We start from the raw sequence: 17,549 nt of genomic DNA, 5'->3' as shown, positions 1-17,549 counted from the left end.
AAGTTGATTTAAGAGTTGCCAACTCTGGCTCAGGGTTTATTTTATATTCAAGTTACATAGCCAAGTTTTGTCAAGACACCAAATCCAGAACAGGTTCCAGCTCCAGGCACTTGAGTGTTTTATTTAGATCAGCCCAGCCCAGTTGCAGGAATTGGACAGGGCTTTCACCTTTGCAGCACCAGCCCAGCACTGCACTTCCCAGCCAGCCCTTTCTCCAGGGCTCTCCCACAACCCAGAGCTGCTCTGAGCAGTGGAGATTTCCACAAGTGCCTATTTCCTCTGTGCTCCAAGATCTCACCTAGGCTTTAAGGCTTAAGAAAAGTGCCTGAGGCACCTGGTGAAGGAATGGTCAGGTCCATACCTGTGTGCTATGGAAGACAGGGTCCTAACTCATGGTGTTATCACTTGAATCCCACTGCAAACTAGTTCCAAAAGCCTTTTGAAAGAGCAGCATCTCTGGCTGGTGGAGATAAGGTTATGTGACCTGAGAGCCTGGGGAACAGGGCTCTGCCCCCTGCTCCCAGCCAGCCACCCTTGGCTTGGGGAGTGAGGCTCAGCTTCCCAGCCTCAACACGAGCAACAGGGAGAGGGATGAAGACTCTCACCCAGGGGAACCTCCTCCCACCCAGGGGAACCTCCTCCCACTCAGGGGAACCTCTTCCCACATAGCAGCCTGAGCTTCCACATGGAGAATTCCCACAGCCAAACCCCAGAGCCCTCCCCCTGCTCTCTGCTCTTCACAGGTACATCTTTGGCAGTGTAAGCACAAGGTAAGAAATGCCAGGTCAGGGAACAGGCTGTGGGAAATGCCATCACTGCTGGAAGTGACCCCATGGATCTGAGTGGGAGATATCCCCTGTCCAGGTACAGGAGAGCTCCTGGCTGTGCTGGCTGGGGCCCAAATGAGCTGGGACGAGTGTCTCCCACCCCTGGGGGTGCAGCCAGGCAGGAAAAGGCTCCTGTTTGCTATAGGAAGGCAACATCACAGCTGGTCTGGGTGGCAAAGCATTTGGGGAAGATGCCAGTCTTGCCATTGCATCGTCCTTCCAGCCAGTCTTCATTCACTGGAAAACATACAGGAGCAGGAATGAGCCCTGGCCCATATGAGTGGGGTTAGTGAGTTGTCATGCCTGGAATTTAACTCTGGGAAAAACCCATTCCAAGCCTGTAACTCCTGAGAGTATGAACCTCAGACAGCACAGGAGAGGCCACATTTTCCCCATGCTCCCCAGAGCAGACTCCAAAAGCCTGGCCCAGCAGCAGGACTGGAGAGCTACCTTCAGAGAGGATATCCAGCACATCTCCCTTGCTGAACTCCAGGTCCCCTGGTCCCTGTGGCAGGTAAGAGTGCTCAGCCAGCATCTGGTAGAGAACAGGTCTGCCTGACTGGGAGTCTGAGTCCTGCAGGAAAAAGCCAGCATGGAGGTTGCAAAGCAAAGCAGAGACTGGAGCCCAGCCCAGCAGAGACCTCGTCCCAGCCTACGTACCTGGCAACAGAGTATCAGCTTGCCCTCCATCAGCTGCTGCCACACCTTCCCCAGGTCTTCCTGTCCCAACACTGTCCCCAGCTCTGTGCCATCCAGGAGCCTGTAGCTGCAAGGGTTCATTAATGCTGAGCAAATAATTTCATTTAAAGCCAAACCTGGAGGCCAGCCCAGCCCTCTGCCAACCTCAATCTTCACAGTCCCCTTTGCAGGCCAGTTCTGAGCTTGTCCCCTCGCACAGTGACATGGGGCTACCCCAGATGCTCAGCAGGCAGAAATGGCACTGTGGCGAGTGACACTGTCACCTCCTCCCACACAAACTTGAGGGGAAGATTCTAAACTCTCCTGATGCCACTGTGTGTCCCAAGGGGTATCACAATCAGGAAGACCTCACCCCAGGATCTTCTGCCTGAGTGCCAGCTTGTTCTGCATTGATCCTTGTTACTGCAAAGGCTGAGCTGAGTGGGACAAAATCCAATCTGTGGCAGCTGCATCTACACAGAGCTTTTCCTTCTCTCCTCCCTTTTTCTCGACCATGGTACAGTTTCCTAGGAAAGATCCTTTAGGCTTCCAAGGCCCATAGAATCACAGAGTTGTAGAACGGTTTTCCTTGGAAGGGCCTTAAAGATAATTTAGTTTCATCCCCCTGCCATGGACAGAGAATCTTTCACTACACCAGGTTACTCCAAGCTCCATCCAATCTGGCCTTGAACAGTTCCAGTGATGAGGAATCCACAATCTCTGTGGGCAACCTGTGCCAGGGCCTCACCACTCTTATATTAAAGAATTTCTTCCTAATATCTCATCCAACCCTGCCCTCTGTCAGTTTGAAGCCATTCCCCCTTGTCCTGTCACTCCCTGCCTTTGTCATAAGTCCCTCTGCAGCCCTCCCTGAGCCATTCCCCTCCCTTGATGTAGTGGGAGGGGATTACAAGAGGAATAGAATGTGCTTCCCCGCGGGGATCACTCTGTGGTCCCACCCAAAGCCCACGGTGAGGTTTGCCCTCTGGGCAGACTGTGTGCTACATCTTCGCTGCTTTTGGCCCCAGATAAACGTTCCCAGGAGCCCAGAGGCAGCTGGATGCCCGTGTCCTGAGGGGAATGGCTGCCGGCCCATCCTACCCCACAGCCCCGTACCTGAGCGCGCCCCGCTGTGCCTGCTGAGCCAGCCTGTCCCGCAGCAGGGCCCGCAGGGCCGGCAGGGCCGGGGCCTCGCCCGCCCGCAGCACCAGCGAGCACTCGCAGCGCAGCCGCAGCACCGCCGGCCTGTCCGCGCCCGCGGGGGCCTCCCCGCGCCTCGGCGGGACCTGCGGGAGATGGGCTCGGTCAGGAGAATCAGAGTACCCTGAGCTGGAGGGGCCCACAGGGATCCCCCAGCCCAGCCCCTGCCCTGCCCAGCCCCCCCAGCCTGGGCACCCCTGGCAGCGCTGCCCAAAGGCTCCTGGAGCTCTGGCAGCCTCGGGGCCGTGCCCATTCCCTGGGCAGTGCCAGCACCCTCTGGGGGAAGAGCCCAGACTGACTCTGAAGCTCATGGACTAAGAAGAACCCCAACTGACTAACAAACCCAAGGGACAATATCTGCTCTCATACCAAGAGAGGTGACACAGGCACAGTCCCTCATCTCTGTGCTGCCATGTTGCAGCAGAACACCATCAAAATGCAGACCTGAATTTCAAAGGGAGAACTCTGGATTTAAAGCATGGGATCAAATGTTCCTCCTGTGACTCAGGAATTCTGGTTTTGGTTCTGATTTTACAGGTACCTCCTCAACACAAAATTATATGAGCTGGGCCCCAATTCCTCCAGTCAGCTGGAGAGGAGAAGCCACATTCCTCTGTTGTGCTACCTTCTGGCTGAGCTACACCTGAAACAATTGCCCCAAAAGCCCCAAAAACAGGTGTGGCAGAGCTGACTTGCAGCTGAGGGACAGAGGTGGTGTCCCCAGAGGGCCACAGGAGTCATTCCAGGACCATCACATGCAGGGGCTGGCAATGGCATGGAAGTACCTCAGAGGACATTACCCAACAGGGCAAATTTGAAGGAACTGTGCTATCCAGACTGATAGGGACAGAAAATGGGGCACAGGAAGAGGGGGGAAAGGACAGCAGGGTGTTCAAAGACAACTGCCTCTTGCAAAGTGGGCTGTAAAGCATGTGCACAAGAACTCTGATGCATTTGCTGCTCCTGGTGCCTCGGAGGGTGGCAACAGGTCAGCCTTGGGCTGTGTCACAAAGTGGGATGGTCACAAACTGGGAGGAAAGACCACGTGGGAGCCTCTCTTTAGAATGAAAAAGTGGTCAGAGGAAGGAGTTTTTTCCCCAGTGATTTGGGAGCAGCTCAGGAATTCTGGGCAGGAATCTTGCACTCTTCCCAGCCCTGGTCTCCTGAGGCTGTGCCAGCTTCAGCCTATGGAACACCTCACCTTAGAGTCCATGTGGGCACTGGCATCATTGACAGAGGCTTTTTCTTCCCCAGGAGGATCTGCAGAACAGCACAAAGGCAGGGGAACAGCCCTGCAGTCAGCACCACCACCTCCTCATGCCCCCTGAAGAGCAGGGTTTGGGCACAGCTTCACCCACTGAGGGCCCAGGGGTTACCTGGCTTCTGCTTCATGGGGAGGCGGCTGGGAGGCACCTGGGCAGGAGGAAGGGGAATCCCAGTGCTGATCTTCTGCAACAGAACAGCATCAGAAAGGAGAGGGCAGAAAATGGGAGCCTGGATAAGGCTGGTGTGTGACAGGCTGCAGCCAGCTGCAGACTTGTGGGTGTAACCCCAGAGAGAGCCCCAGGGAGAGCTGCTCATTGAATGGTTGGATGAGTTGGAGCAATGAGGCTCTTGAGGGCAGAGGTCTGGGGACACTTCCCTGGCACTCTGCTCCCTGCTGGGGTGGTGCTGGGACAGAAGGAGGCTGGAGCAGGAGGAGGCTGCTCACACTGTGCTGAGGGCCCTCCCCACTTGGGCTGGCTGACAGTGACACAGCCATGGAGCAAACGCCCAAGTGTGTCCCAGAGGTTCATTTGGAGGGGGGAAAATGACAACTAAAATATCATTGCAACATCAGAAAGGGCATGTGCTTGAAAACTCCCTCACATGAAATGGGATTGAGCTGCACCCTTCCACACTGGGTTCAGATGGAAAATGATTGGGATAATGTGTGGCTATGCCTGTGGTGGAGATGAAGTTCTCCCAAGTCAAAGGGATTTTTTGTACTCCTAATTCTTCTGTTGTTACCATTCAAGAGCACTTGATCTTCAGTCAATAGTCTCAGTGCTTCACACTCTACGTTTCTCTTACAGAGTTGTCCTAACCTGTGATAATTTTACAGATAAATGTCCCAAAAGTATGTCTTGGTCCCTCCCTCCCCCCTGTTGCAAGGTTGCCAGCTCACCCATTTATCCATCCTTGAGGCAGGCTCCAGGAGAGAGCTCGGGATGTGCAGCCTCTGCAGAGGGACATGGAGCAGAGCAGGGTGAGAGAGGAGCCCAGCAACCCCAGCCCAGCCCCAGCACTGCCTGTCACCCTATGGCCACACAAATGTGCCTGAGCCACCCAAGTGCTCAGTGCTCACACACTGCTGGGCAAAATCCAACAATCCTTTTGCAGTTTTCCTGCAGGGAGCAGAGCTCCTGCTGGAGTGGCTGCAGTGGAACACACCAAACACCCACCAAAGCCCCTGCTCCCAAGACAGAGCTCAGGCAGAGAGCAGCAAGGATGCCCAGGGGTACCAGTGTCCAACAGCATTTCTGTGTCTCCTGACAATCACTGCTGCTCATTTCAACTGAGCACTGGAAATTTTTGCTTACAGTGCTTTTTTTTCCTGTTGAGAGTCTATTTTTATTTTTTCTACATTGAATTTCACCTGGCACTTCACTGGACAGTCAACCAGCACATCCAAATACTTGTGTAACTGTTCCTGTTAGCTCCAGATGCTTCAGGCTCTCCCTCTATTCCTGTATCACTTAGGAATATGCTAAATGCTTATGTCACAGAGGATTTGCTGTGGGGACATAATTTTTTTTAAATGAAAGGAAGAAAAACCTGTTCCTTTATATCCAGCTTTTAATTCTGTATTTTTACCAGTCCTGAGAGCACTGCCTCAATTGCTCAAACACCTTACTGGTTTATAGTGGTCTTCTGAAGAATCTTATGACTTTTTTGAAAGACAGGCAGGTAATACATTCACTGAACCTACTCCAGGTATACAATGGCTCTTTCAAAAAGTGAACTAGACAGGTGAGAAATGGCTTCTGCCAACAAAAGATTTTCCATGTTGTGTTTATCTGTTTCTGTTCAGTCTCTTTACACTACAGCTCCCTGGCCTGCAGGAAGATGTGAGATTTGTTGGGCTCTAAGTCCTTAGGACTTCCCTAGAGCCGTTCATAAATCCTGCCAGTACAGCTGAAATCATCCCCAAACCTTCCCAAAGTTCATTGAACAGAGGCACTACAGACCAGGTACGGACCAGCCCACCTCCTCAGCTCCATCAGAGCTCTCAGGGGATAAATCCTGCTCTAAATGGTGGTCCTTGGTGAGGTCTGCTATGCTACAACTCCTCAATAGGATCCCCTACGGTGGAGAGCCCAGAGGCCATCCTTGTCTCTCTACAGGGGTGAATGGCAGAGGCTGGTGAGAGCTCAATGCCAGGAAATCTGGGGGTGTGGGAAGGAGCTCCTGAGTACTGTGCTCAGGGTGGCTGGGGCCAAGCCCTGCCCTTGGGGCCGTGCTCCTGCCCTCGGGGCCGTGTTCGTGCCCTGCCCTGCCCTGCCCTCGGGGCTGTGTCCCTCCCTCAGCACCCTCGGGGCCGTGTTCCTGCCCTGCCCTGTCCTGCCCTTGGGGCCGTGTCCCTCCCTCACCGCCCTCGGGGCTGTGTTCCTGCCCTCGGGACCGTGTCCCTGCCCTGCCCTTGGGGCCGTGTCCCTCCCTCACCACCCTCGGGGCCGTGTTCCTGCCCTGCCTTCAGGACCGTGTTCGTGCCCTGCCCTGCCCTGCCCTCGGGGCTGTGTCCCTCCCTCAGCACCCTCGGGGCCATGGCCCTGCCCTGCCCTCGGGGCCATGTCCATCCCTCAGCACCCTCGGGGCCATGGCCCTGCCCTGCCCTCGGGGCCGTGTCCATCCCTCAGCACCCTCGGGGCCATGGCCCTGCCCTGCCCTCGGGGCCGTGTCCCTCCCTCCCCGCCCTTGGGGCCGAGTCCGTGCCCTGCCCTTGGGACCGTGTCCCTCACCTGCCCGTCGTGGATGGCCGTGGCCCAGCCGTCTGCCGCTCTGCCCAGCACGAACACCAGGCTCCCGGCCGCCACCTCCTGCCCCGGCGGCTCCTCGGGGCGGTACCGGGCCAGCACTCGGTGGTAGCCGGACTCGGCCTCCCTGCGGGGAGAGGGGAGCGCTGAGCGGCCTGGAGCGCGGTGCTGACGGCTCCGAGCCACCGCACTGCACCGGCCCGGGCCGGCACGGGCTGCAAGGTGAGGGTGCTGGGAAATCGGGATTTCCATTGCCGCTCTCCGGCCCAACTGGGAACAAAAGGGGCTTGGGAAACACTGATTTGCCAAATGCAGCTGCGTTTTCATTGTACTGATAAACAATGTCAAGATCAAAACATTGATCGACACAGCCCTGAAGTACTGCTGGTGCAATATCACCGAAACAAATTACTTTCTTGGAGTTTCAACATGATTTTGGCTCAGGACACTAGGGCTGGTTGTGAGCTTTTGGAATTGTCCTGAGAATTAAGATGGGAAATGTGGAAGAGGCTAACAGCAGGCCTGTTAGCTAAAGGAGTGAGAGGAAGCTGAGAAGCAAGAAGAAGCTGATAAGGAGCTTTTTCTAAAGCTGTAACTAAGGAGACCAAGAGAAGTGAGGAATTGAAGAAAGATAAGAAGAGAACTTTGCAGCTATATGAAGTATTTTTAGAAAGTTAGCTGAAATCACTGTAACTTTTCACCAATGGTGTTATGTTGATTTATTGCAGCCAATAGTTAAGGTAGAAGTATAAACAATTAGGAAGTGTATAAAAGGTCAGCCATGTTTGATAATAAAGAGTTGCCATCTGAGACTGATTGCAGTCTCTGCTTTGTGTCGTGACCACCTCGACAATGACAGGGGAAGCTGAGCATCCTCTGCCACAGACCTGGGCAGGTCCCACAACCTCTGTCTGCTTCTATTCCCCAGGCATGCCTGATCCATGCTGGTCTCCCAAGACCATCAAATCCTGCAAACTGCCCAGAGGCTCTTGCAGAGATGCCAGGGACCTGCAGCTCCTTTGCAGCCACAGAAGCCTTTGTGTGTTTGTCTTTCACTCCACCCCTGGCCAGAGTGGGTGTGGATCCCTTGGAGTCTTCACACAAAGCAGCCAGAGAATAAAAGACTTTCTGAACAGTAGAGAGAGAAGGGTAATACCAAGGTGGGACTGAACACTCACCGCAGAGCATTGGCACTGGGTTCATAAAAGCCCTGTTTCTGTGGGAGAAACAACAGGATCTGTTTGTAACAGTGCCTCCTAACAGCAGAAGTGCCACCTTACCTCCAGACTCTGTTATTTTGTCTTTACTCTTGACCCCATTTTTCATTCCACACCACCCAGAAAAAGTCTGCTGCTCCACACCTTACCAGGATGTGCCTTCTCTTCCTTCCCCTCCCTCTTTATCTCATCAGGAAGTAAGACAGTCTCTTCCCCCTCCCCTGGTTCCAAGGAACTCCCAGCACAGTGGGAGGCAGCTGTGCTCACACCGACCCATTTACTGAAGTGATGAGCAGAGACAGGCTGAGCACAGCAAAGCACTGCTGTTTTGACATGGTAAAGAGCCAAAAATGCATCTTTAAAGGGCTGGAGATTCCCATCACTGAGTCCCTTACAGCCAGTGCTGAGCCTGGCTCTGAACATCCCCATGGATCCAGACTGGTGTTACACTGGTTTTACCAAGAGCCCACTCTTCCTTCCCCTGATGGTTGGATCTGAGCCCCTTTCTGGAGCTCCATGACAGCTCTGTTCCTCCTCTCACAGCTCTGTCCTGCTCACCTGAGGCCTGAGAGGCTCAAAGCCAATGTACTCATCGTTGGGAACGATGGATGAGATGACCTGTTGGAGAACAAAGCAATCAGTGAATCTAGGCTGGACAAAGAGATTCCCAAACTGCATCCAAGATTATCTGTTCAGACTCATTTCCTTCTGGCATCCCAAGGTCAGGCAAAGTGTGGAGCTGTACATTCAGTGGGAGAGGCAGAGCTGGATTCCCAAGGCAACCTCAACCATTTGTGTCCCATTTTTTGTCTTTAAAGGTATGTGAATTTATTACTTTCCCTTTCTTTTATGTGTTTTGGAGCTCTCTGTTCTGACTGCACTGGTCACAGAAAAGGTCAGAGAAATCCTCTGCTGTCCTGTATTAAGGGATGTGACAAAGCATTTGTCCCCTGAGTGCCAACCTGTCCCCCAGGGAATGAAGGACTGAGCAGCAGCATGCTGGGACAATGTGCCCCTCTTAAAAATGTGCCCCTATTGTCAGCAAAAAGGCAACAACAGATTCCCAGAGTATCTGCTCAGCCCTTTCAGACTTTAAAGTGACCAAGACTAGAAAGGTATTTTAGTGCCAAAGTGCATTTTTTTGGTAGAAGGGCTAGCAATTCTAACAAATTTTGGCTTCTGTGTCCTGACTGCCTGGACTGGCTGCAAGCTCTGCCCATCCTGCTCTCTGGACATGGCAGAGGCAAGGTTTTTTTCTGCTGCTGTTAATCATGACAAGTACGTGTCTGTTACCTTGGGTTTACCCAGGAAATCTTTTGAATCCAGCTGCTCAACTTCCTTCTTTCGTGGTCTGAAAAGTTCCCCAAGAGGAACCAACATGGGCTCTAAAAACAGGTGATCCTGGGGTGGGGAGAGCAGGTGAAGGAAAAGCCATCAATTTGCATTGAATGAAACATCAGAGCCCTGAAAAGCAAATACAGCTGAGGTGTGCAAGAGTAGCTCCAGGAAGATATTGGGGCAAAAGTTTTGGCTGTGAACTCGACAAAGGCCATTCAGGCTCCACAAAAGCAGGAGCAAACTGAGAGCCCAGCAGCCCCTCCCCAGTGGGGAGGCAAGGACTGACACTGCTGGCATGGGGTGGGTGGGAAGGGGGGCAGTGCAGGAAGGTTTATCAAACAAATCTTCTAAACAGCTTTTCTGTTTGATTTCAGATGTTTTCTGTTCAGCCACTGAGTAGCATACTAATAGCAAATACAAATAATACACTGGAAAAGCACAAATGTGATGCCAGAAGAGATGATCAGATTAAAAACAAAGTGATCAATCCCTCAGGAAGAGTAAATCAGAGATCTGCAAATGTTTCAGATCATAAAGGGGTCTAACAGGAAACTTTCACTTAGAAGCAGCCCTAGAAACACTTTCACACCTAACTTCAGCTCTAAAAGTGCTTGACATTAATATCTGAGCTGCCACCATTTGTGCCTGAGGCCAAAGGGACTCAAAAGAAGCCAGCCAGTGCCACAAAAAGGGAGAATCTCCAGGCCTGCACTTGTAGGGGTTCTGCACTTGAAACACTGCACAAGGAAACTGGTGTTGCAGGACAAGTACAAATGGAACTGAGCTCCTGAACATGAAGGACCAGGAAGCCATGTCCTCAACCTCAGAGGTCATCCCAAAATTCTTCACTATGGTGTTTCTGGGCAGTGAAGCACCTGGGGAAGATGGAGTTCCCTGATCACCTGAAGCCCTGGTTTGGCAGAGCATCATGTACAAATGGCTTAGACTGTGCTAGCAGGTGGCCAAGCAGCTGGGTGTATGGCAGGAACATGTCAGGAACACTCAAAATGACAACTTTTAGCACACATCCCTGAGCTGAAGCCCGATGCACACTCCCAGGAGCTCACACAGGTGGCCTTACCTGCACCCGCTCAAGGGCCAGCTCCAGGATTGCTGTTCTTCTTTCAGGTCTCCACACAACAGCCTTCTCCAGAGTGACCCTGGCCTTCTGCCACTGCTGCAGGTGGCACTGCACTGCTGCAGTGCTGTACAGCACCTGGAGTGGGCACAGGGAAGGGACTCAGAGGGCCAGGACCAAGGGACACCCAACACATTCTCCTGAGCCCAGCCAAGAAACAGGGACAGGCACTACAGCACCAAGAGCTCAGCAACAGGAGAGGCTGAGGGGCAGAGCTGGGAACATTTCACAATCAGAAAGGAAAAATAAAAGCTTGGATGTGCTGGAGCTGCTGGTCAGGGTGGTAAGAGACATGAGGACAGCAGGGGAAGACTCTGGTATCACACTTTAGTTCTGATCCTTCCTGCAGCCAAAAGGCCAGGAAGCTTTCCTTGGGTGTTTTTCTACATGAAACTGGGTAATGATTTTTGTAATCCTGACTCCCTGTCACTGCAAAATAACTTAACTGAAACTATTTCATGTTGTAGTGGGCTGTGAATGTGCAAACTGTCAGCTGTAGCTTGTCACCCTTCAGCAGCATGTCAGTCTGTTCCTGGGGAAGAGCAGGCTGTGGGAGTGTTGCAGATGGGGTGTTGGGGAGCTGTGGTCTATACTGAGAGTGGAAGATCTCTCCCTGTCACTGACCAGCTGGGCCACAGCCAGAGCACTGTCAGACAGCTCCTTATCTCCTGTGATAGGGTTATCAGCTGGGAATTGAGGTGTGTACCTGGCTGCACGCCCTGCTCAGGACAAGGCTCAAGCTCATAGGATGCTTTTCCTTTACTCCTTAACCATGGCAGTAGAAGACTCTGTTTGGGAGTGTGGGGAATGGCAACTCTGAGCATGTACAGGAACTGCAGGGACAGGCAGCAGCTCTCACTCAGTCAGAAGTGTGACAGCCTTGCAAGAGGCAAATATTTCTGGGTTTTCAAAGCACACATGTATCTCCCACGAGGAGATCACCTGCAGCACGTGAGAGGCCGTGCATGGGGAAAGCTGATGGCACAGTTCTGCTGCAGGAGGATGTTTGTGTATTTTGAAAAATGAGCTCCAGGTAAGAATGAGATACAGCTGAATCAGGATGCTGATCCCAAGTGTGGAGGGCCAGCCCATGTCCTGGTGATGCCTGGAGTAAGGGGTTGTGTGTCCACATCAGGGAGGGCCCCAGCCTTGGGACACTCCTGAGCCCTGCCCCTTTCCCAGGGAACTGCTCATTTCCAAGGGAAGGCAGCGCCATGGCACTGAAGCTGTTAAAACCAGGGAGGTTTGGGTAATACCACAGATGCCAAGGATTGCTTCCTCCTGCCAGGTATAGGGTGCTTGAAAATTGCTGAGATGCTTGGCTGGAGTCACACAATGACTCCTCACTCTCACGGAAGTAAGGAGTTAAATCCTCTTTCCTGTATCTGCTTTTCAATCTGTGTGTGTGGACTCAGAGAAAACAAAATGAACCTTCCAGTAAAGGACAGTTTATAGGAATCCTTTACATATGCCCAAATATTACAAAAATTTACAATCAGTTCAGCCTTTGAGCTTCCTTGAACAGGATGTGGCAGGTTGGCCCTGTGTGACAGTAAGAGGTACAGGATGAAGCATTTCAAACACAGCCTGAGCACAGAGTGCAAGTTCAGGCACAGAGGGAATATTAAGATCAGTTGCTGTAGTTGAAAGAGGCTTTCATGCACCTGACTTTCCTACAGCCCACATTTTGCATCAGTGCTGTTCTCATCTGCCACTGAACTCTGAGAGCTGAGGAGTTCACTAAACTTCCATGTGTATTTACACCAAAGAGTAAATATTACACAGAATCCCAGACTGGTTTGGGTTGGGAAGGACCTTAAAGCTCCCAGTTCCACCCCTGCCATGGCAGGGACACCTTCTACAGACCAGGCTGCTCCAAGCCTCATCCAGCCTGGCCTTGGACACTTCCAGGGACGGGGCAGCCACCACTTTGTCAGATACAGAGAAAATAAACCCCCCTCAATACAGAAATTCCTGTGCACCTGCTCTGAACAATTTTACTTTGCAAACTGAATCATTTGCTAAACTTTCCAGAGATGATGTTGGTTTACAACTTTTATGATTAGGTTACTTTTAAAAAAGTGCAAGCAGAATATTTTTACAGTTCTAATGTACTTTCTTGAAAAAGTCTTGGGTCACTAATGCCTGTTACTGAATCCCCAACAGTGGGGAAGGATTGCTGAGCCAGGCTGACTCTTACCTCCCAGGCATAGAGGATGTGCCTCAGCCCCAGCTGTTTGTAATCAATGAAGGGATTTTCTCTTAGGTGACTGAAGGCCAGGTGATAATCAGAGAGAGCTTCTTCATACCTGCAATGCAGAGGTGACACAAGAAACTGAGCCTAAAACAGCTGGAGACTGTTTAAAAATGTGTTCTGCTCTGCAGCCTGTGCAAGGAGAGCTGCACCAGAGATGTGTTATGAAGAGCCAAGGTTATCCACAGCTGGGAGCTCCCTGCTGTCCCAGCACCTGTCCCAGGAGGATTGAGGGCTGGGAACCTGACTGATGGGGACCAGAGAGGGCACACACATGGCCAGAGCATTGAAATTGAGAAACTTGAAATTTAGAACCTCAACATTTAGAAATTTAGAGAACCTGTGTGGATAAGGAGGGTATTAGTCTGAATTTACACCATCTATGCAACTGAAATCCAAGCAGGTGCCCACTGAGGCTGCAGGTGGTGAAAGGAAGGGCTGTGCAGTGGGCACCTGGCCAAGACAAGGTGCCAGGGTGGGTGTTGGTGGGTGGGAGCAGCTTCTGATGAAGGAAGGAGCCCTGGGGGCTGGAGGCCATCAGCTCTTTGGGCAGGAAGCAGCTGCCAGCTGTGCTGCCCCTGCAGTGGCTGTGCTTGGGGCACATTTGCTTCTGCTCCTGGTGGAGCAGCTCCAGAGAGCCACAGCCCCTCTCCTGGAAAAGCCAGAACTGCTCACTTTGACTCCGTTCCAGAAATAAAGACAGGCATTTTGTGGAGATTAAGGTCTGGAAATATGGGGAAAACAAGGGGAAAGACAATTGCTGAGCTCACAGGTAAGACAAGATCTGTAAAATACTTCACCCAGCTCCCTGAGGAGGATGTCACTGTGATTTAACCGTGGAAACAATGAGTAATCAATCCCATGACACTTCTGGAGCAACCTCAATATTCTATCAGTGAGACTGAGATCAGGCCCCCAAAGTCTGCTGGCAGGAGAATGTGCAGGCTGCATTTTTAGCAAGGCCAGACTCATGTGTGTCATGTGAGGACACACCAAGCAGCACAATTATATATTTTTTTTTAATTTCTAGAGAAAATCCGAATGGCAAAATAACATTGTGGCAGCCTTGCATCCAGGAGCCTCTGTCTGGAGGGGACAGCAATGCCATGTGTCAGCCACCCCAGAGTTGTGCAGCTCTTATCAGAGATGAGACTTGCTGACCTGTGACAGGGTTCCAAGGCTAAAGCAGATCCTGTGACCCTGTGAGGTTGCTGGAAGAAGTGAGTTTTGGAATCAAAGAATCATTTAGGTTTAGGAATAAAGCAGGACTGAAAGGAGAGAACCAAAGACTGCACTGGCTGTGCACCTCACTCACATTTCCAGCTGCAGGTGGACAAATCCTCTCTGGAAGTAGCCCACAGCCAGGGAATTGTCCTTCTCAATAGTTTTATTGAATGCCTGAGGAGAAAAACACAGGCAGGGCCCAGCTGGGATGTGTCCTGTCAGTGCCTGGGCACACACACCCAGCCAGCCCCGTCCCAGCTGCCCTCACAGAGGCACCCCCTGGGCTCCTGCCCAGCTCTGAGGGCTGGGCACAGCTCCCAGCCATCCTTCAGGTCTTGGCTCTGTGTGAGCTGAGCTGCAGGCTTTTACCCCTCCTTGCTTCAATAGACTGGACATAAATGAGCTGCATTGGCCATCTGGCTTCTTAAAATGGGGAGACTGTAGCCTGCAGCAGAGTTGGCCAGTGGGAGCAGTGGGACTGGCCAGGCTGGGGAAGGCTGAGGTGATGAAAGAGTGAGAGGGAGGGAGGAAGCTGCAGGGCATCTCACAATGGCCTCTTAGTCAGTGTTTCTGCTTCGGTGCCCCGGCTAAAAGCAGGCAGTGCTTGTGGTAGCAGCTCGTGGTTCAGTGTGCTGGGAGAGCCAGGAGTCCTCCTGGGGCAGCATCACGGCTGTGCTCCTTCCCTTGCCAGTGCTGAAAGCCCAGCCCTCCTGCCCTGCCCTGCAGGGGAAGGTGAGTTCCTGTGACCCCACACACTGTGCCTGGGCCAAACCTGAAATAACAACAACCAACCCCTGATCCACACGGAATACAGCTGAGCTTCTTCCCAGTCCCTGCCCCTTGTCTGGGCTCAGAAGTCTCTCCCGAGCTCTCTCTCTCAGCTCCAGGACCCCTCTGTGTCCCAAACAGCCACTGCCTGCCCAGGGCTCCACGGCGCTGCCCCAGCCCCTCAGCACAGCCTCAGCTGCCCCTTACACTGTTTGAGAAAGGTTTATCTGCATCTCCTCCCTGGAGACAGATGAATGGATGGATGTGCAGACACACCAGGTGCTGTCACAAAAAGGATTTTCCTCAGGGCACCTCCTCTCCCTTCCCAAGGGCAGTGGTTTTCTGGCACAGCAGCTTTGTTCTGGCACTCTCCACTGCCAAGCAACATTTTTGTACTTTCAAAGTACACCCATCTCATGTCTAAACCCACGGCTACAGAACAGCTATTGGACAATCTTTTTCCTGCTTTGATTTAAAGCTACAATACATTTTTAATTTATTGTGCATGTCCAGTGGGTTGAGGTCTTCTCTTGGAATCAGGCAGGCTGAGCTTTAGAGGTGTGGTTTTCACATGATAATGAGCTAAATTCACCTAAAGGACAGGATTTTAACTGATTTAGTTTTAACAAAACTTAAGGTATATTGCCAGATGCCATTTCCAGTATCTAATTTAACTACTCTCTATTATCTTGTTTCAAAATTATTCTGCCCACTGATCTGGATTTTCATTTAGAGAACCACGGAATCACAGAATCATTAAGGTTGGAAAAGGTCTCAAAGATCGAGTCCAACTGTGAACCGGGCATCACCGAGTTTACCACTGAACCCTGTCCTCGACGGCCACATCCGCCTTTTTAACTTCCACCTTTTTCACTTTTCTGTGATTCATTCAGCCAAACTTTTCCCTCCAACCATTCACCCTTCAACACCCTTCAACATCCCCGCTCGCACTCCCGCAGGACACGCAGGACTCGAAACGCCGGATCCCAGATCTACTTTCAGCACCGTTCCCCGCGGGCGGACCCGGGGCAGCCGAGCCGCCCATGCCCGGGGTTCCCCGGGGATCCCCCCGCTCCGCTCCGCTCCCGGGCCGCTCACCCGCAGGGCCGCCTCGGGCCGCCCGGCCAGCAGCTGCACGCAGCCCACGTTGAAGCAGATCCTGGCCGGGGGCTCCGCGATGCCGCCGAACGCGTCCAGGGCAGCGTCCCAGTGCCCGCGGTCCGCCGCCCGCACGGCCTCGTGCCAGCGCCGCACCAGCTCCCGGTACGCCATGGCCGGGCTGCGGGAACGGGAACGGGAACGGGGAACGGGAACGGAGCCGCGCGGGGCCGCACCTGCCGCCCGCCCGCGCCTCACCTGCGCCGCACCTGCCGGGGCGGGGCCGGACGGGAGAGAGCGGCCGCCTCTGCCCGCTCCGCTCCTCCTCTGGGCGGCGGGAGGAGACACCGAGCCCGCAACGGGACACGGACAGCATAGTGGGACATGGGCCGGGAATGGGACACGGACCCCACAGTGGGACACGGACTGGGAATGGGGGATACTGAGCCTGGAATGGGACATGGACCTGGGAGGGACGGAGAGAGGGACACGGACCGCGGGAAGGGGGGACACGGAGCCCGGGAGGAGAGACGGAGCCCGGAATGGGACACGGCCTGGCAGGCGGCCGGAGGCGGCGGGGCAGAGCGTGAGGGTGGCGGCCGCAGCTGAGCGGGTACCGGGGAGTGCTGCTGGCTGAGGGCACCGGAGGGACCTGACCTGACCAGCCGCCAGAAGCGAGCCCGCGGCTAAGGTATCGCTTTGGGAGCTTCTTTGAATAAAATCTTTAACGTAAGTTTAATACAGTAGATACTCTCAGGGCCGTGTGGGTGCGAGTTAAGCACAGTACGTTCGGCAGCACAGATGGCGCCGCACTCTGGTAATTACGGTACAGCCCCCCCCCCCCCGGCCCGGGCTCGCGCGCTGCCGCGGCCGACATCGCCCCCTGGCGGCGTAGCGCCTCGGTGCCCTGGAACAGGACACCGATGAGGGCGCGGCGCCGTGCGCGAGACGTTCCGGGGCCGCTGGCGTTTGCGGCGGGGAGCGGCGGGGAAGGGTTTAGACGACGGACCGGCGGTGCCAGGTGAGTCCCGGGGCGACCCGGAGCGAGCGGGACCGGCCCGGCCCGGCCTGGGCACCGGCACCAGAACGGGCCCGGAGCGAGCGGGACCGGCCCGGCCCGGCCTGGGCACCGGCACCAGAACGGGCCCGGAGCGAGCGGGACCGGCCCGGCCCGGCCTGGGCACCGGCACCAGAACGGGCCCGGAGCGAGCGGGACCGGCCCGGCCCGGCCTGGGCACCGGCACCGGAACGGGCCCGGAGCGAGCGGGACCGGCCCGGCCCGGCCTGGGCACCGGCACCAGAACGGGCCCGGAGCGAGCGGGACCGGCCCGGCCCGGCCTGGGCACCGGCACCGGAACGGGCCCGGAGCGAGCGGGACCGGCCCGGCCCGGCCTGGGCACCGGCACCGGAGCGGGCTCGGGCTCTGAGCGGGCCCGTGCGGCTCGGCCGCCCAGAGGAGCGGCGAGCGGCGGCGCGGCGGGGCCGCTCCCGGGCTCCGCATGGCGCCACGAAGCGGCTCCGGGGCTGGCGGGAGCGGGCCGGGCCGAGGGCTGGGCGAGGAGCCGGCGCCTGCGGGAGCGGGGCGGAGAGCACGGTCAGGAGCAGCGGGGATTGCACGTTCAGCTCCGCGGGGCGGCGGGACGGAGTCACAGCGGGCACGGCTGGAGCGAGTTAAGGGCTTAGAACCATGTGCTTGGATCTTCCGAGGAATTGAACTCTAGTGCAAGTTGACAAGTTAATTCAGCAGCTGGGGTTGCCATACAAAATGTAAGAATGGCCTCAGGACGAGCT

At 54.4% G+C, this 17,549-nt stretch overlaps 3 protein-coding genes across 7 annotated transcripts in view; 2 read left to right on the top strand and 1 right to left on the bottom strand.

Moving 5' to 3' along the window:
* Nucleotides 1–40: 40 nt before the first annotated feature.
* NOXA1 (NADPH oxidase activator 1) lies at nucleotides 41–15,932 on the bottom strand. The gene is made up of 15 exons (XM_058037919.1): nucleotides 15,759–15,932; nucleotides 13,984–14,066; nucleotides 12,615–12,723; nucleotides 10,358–10,492; nucleotides 9,232–9,339; nucleotides 8,497–8,556; nucleotides 7,900–7,937; nucleotides 6,707–6,848; nucleotides 4,873–4,926; nucleotides 4,082–4,154; nucleotides 3,907–3,965; nucleotides 2,622–2,791; nucleotides 1,488–1,593; nucleotides 1,278–1,401; nucleotides 41–1,064 (listed from the first exon to the last, which is right to left on the bottom strand). The coding sequence occupies exons 1-15, from the start codon at nucleotides 15,930–15,932 to the stop codon at nucleotides 967–969; spliced, it is 1,533 nt and encodes a 510-aa protein (XP_057893902.1). The 3' UTR covers nucleotides 41–966.
* On the top strand, nucleotides 15,931–17,433 carry LOC131092022 (skin secretory protein xP2-like). Its single transcript, XM_058038490.1, has 2 exons — nucleotides 15,931–16,371; nucleotides 16,780–17,433. Exons 1-2 carry the CDS (start codon nucleotides 15,931–15,933, stop codon nucleotides 17,431–17,433), a joined length of 1,095 nt encoding a protein of 364 aa, XP_057894473.1.
* Nucleotides 16,437–17,549, top strand: part of EXD3 (exonuclease 3'-5' domain containing 3) — a 256,141-nt gene continuing 255,028 nt past the window's right edge. For 3 of the 5 annotated variants that reach the window (XR_009115427.1, XR_009115428.1, XM_058037918.1), the window contains exon 1: nucleotides 16,743–16,779. The gene's annotated coding sequence lies outside the window, so the exon portion shown is untranslated. Of the gene's footprint in view, nucleotides 16,488–16,741; nucleotides 16,780–17,549 lie in introns of those variants that run through there. The other 2 variants (XM_058037915.1, XM_058037913.1) reach the window with 2 other exon arrangements.

Source organism: Melospiza georgiana, chromosome 20 (assembly GCF_028018845.1).
Source record: "Melospiza georgiana isolate bMelGeo1 chromosome 20, bMelGeo1.pri, whole genome shotgun sequence".
Classification (NCBI taxonomy): domain Eukaryota; kingdom Metazoa; phylum Chordata; class Aves; order Passeriformes; family Passerellidae; genus Melospiza; species Melospiza georgiana.
This window is presented reverse-complemented; position numbering and strand designations above follow the sequence as displayed.

What these genes read in the sequence shown, in the direction of transcription:
- NOXA1 (XM_058037919.1), bottom strand. Translation starts at nt 15,932, where the DNA reads ATGGCGTACCGGGAGCTGGTGCGGCGCTGGCACGAGGCCGTGCGGGCG. An exon ending in TTGAGCCTCTCAGGCCTCAG is followed by an intron (nt 7,938 to 8,496) that starts GTGAGCAGGACA and finishes TTTCTCCCACAG; the next exon opens with AAACAGGGCTTTTATGAACC. An exon ending in CGGCCATCCACGACGGGCAG is followed by an intron (nt 4,927 to 6,706) that starts GTGAGGGACACG and finishes GTCCCTCTGCAG; the next exon opens with AGGCTGCACATCCCGAGCTC.
- LOC131092022 (XM_058038490.1), top strand. Translation starts at nt 15,931, where the DNA reads ATGGCCGGGCTGCGGGAACGGGAACGGGAACGGGGAACGGGAACGGAG. An exon ending in TGGCGGCCGCAGCTGAGCGG is followed by an intron (nt 16,372 to 16,779) that starts GTACCGGGGAGT and finishes CGGCGGTGCCAG; the next exon opens with GTGAGTCCCGGGGCGACCCG.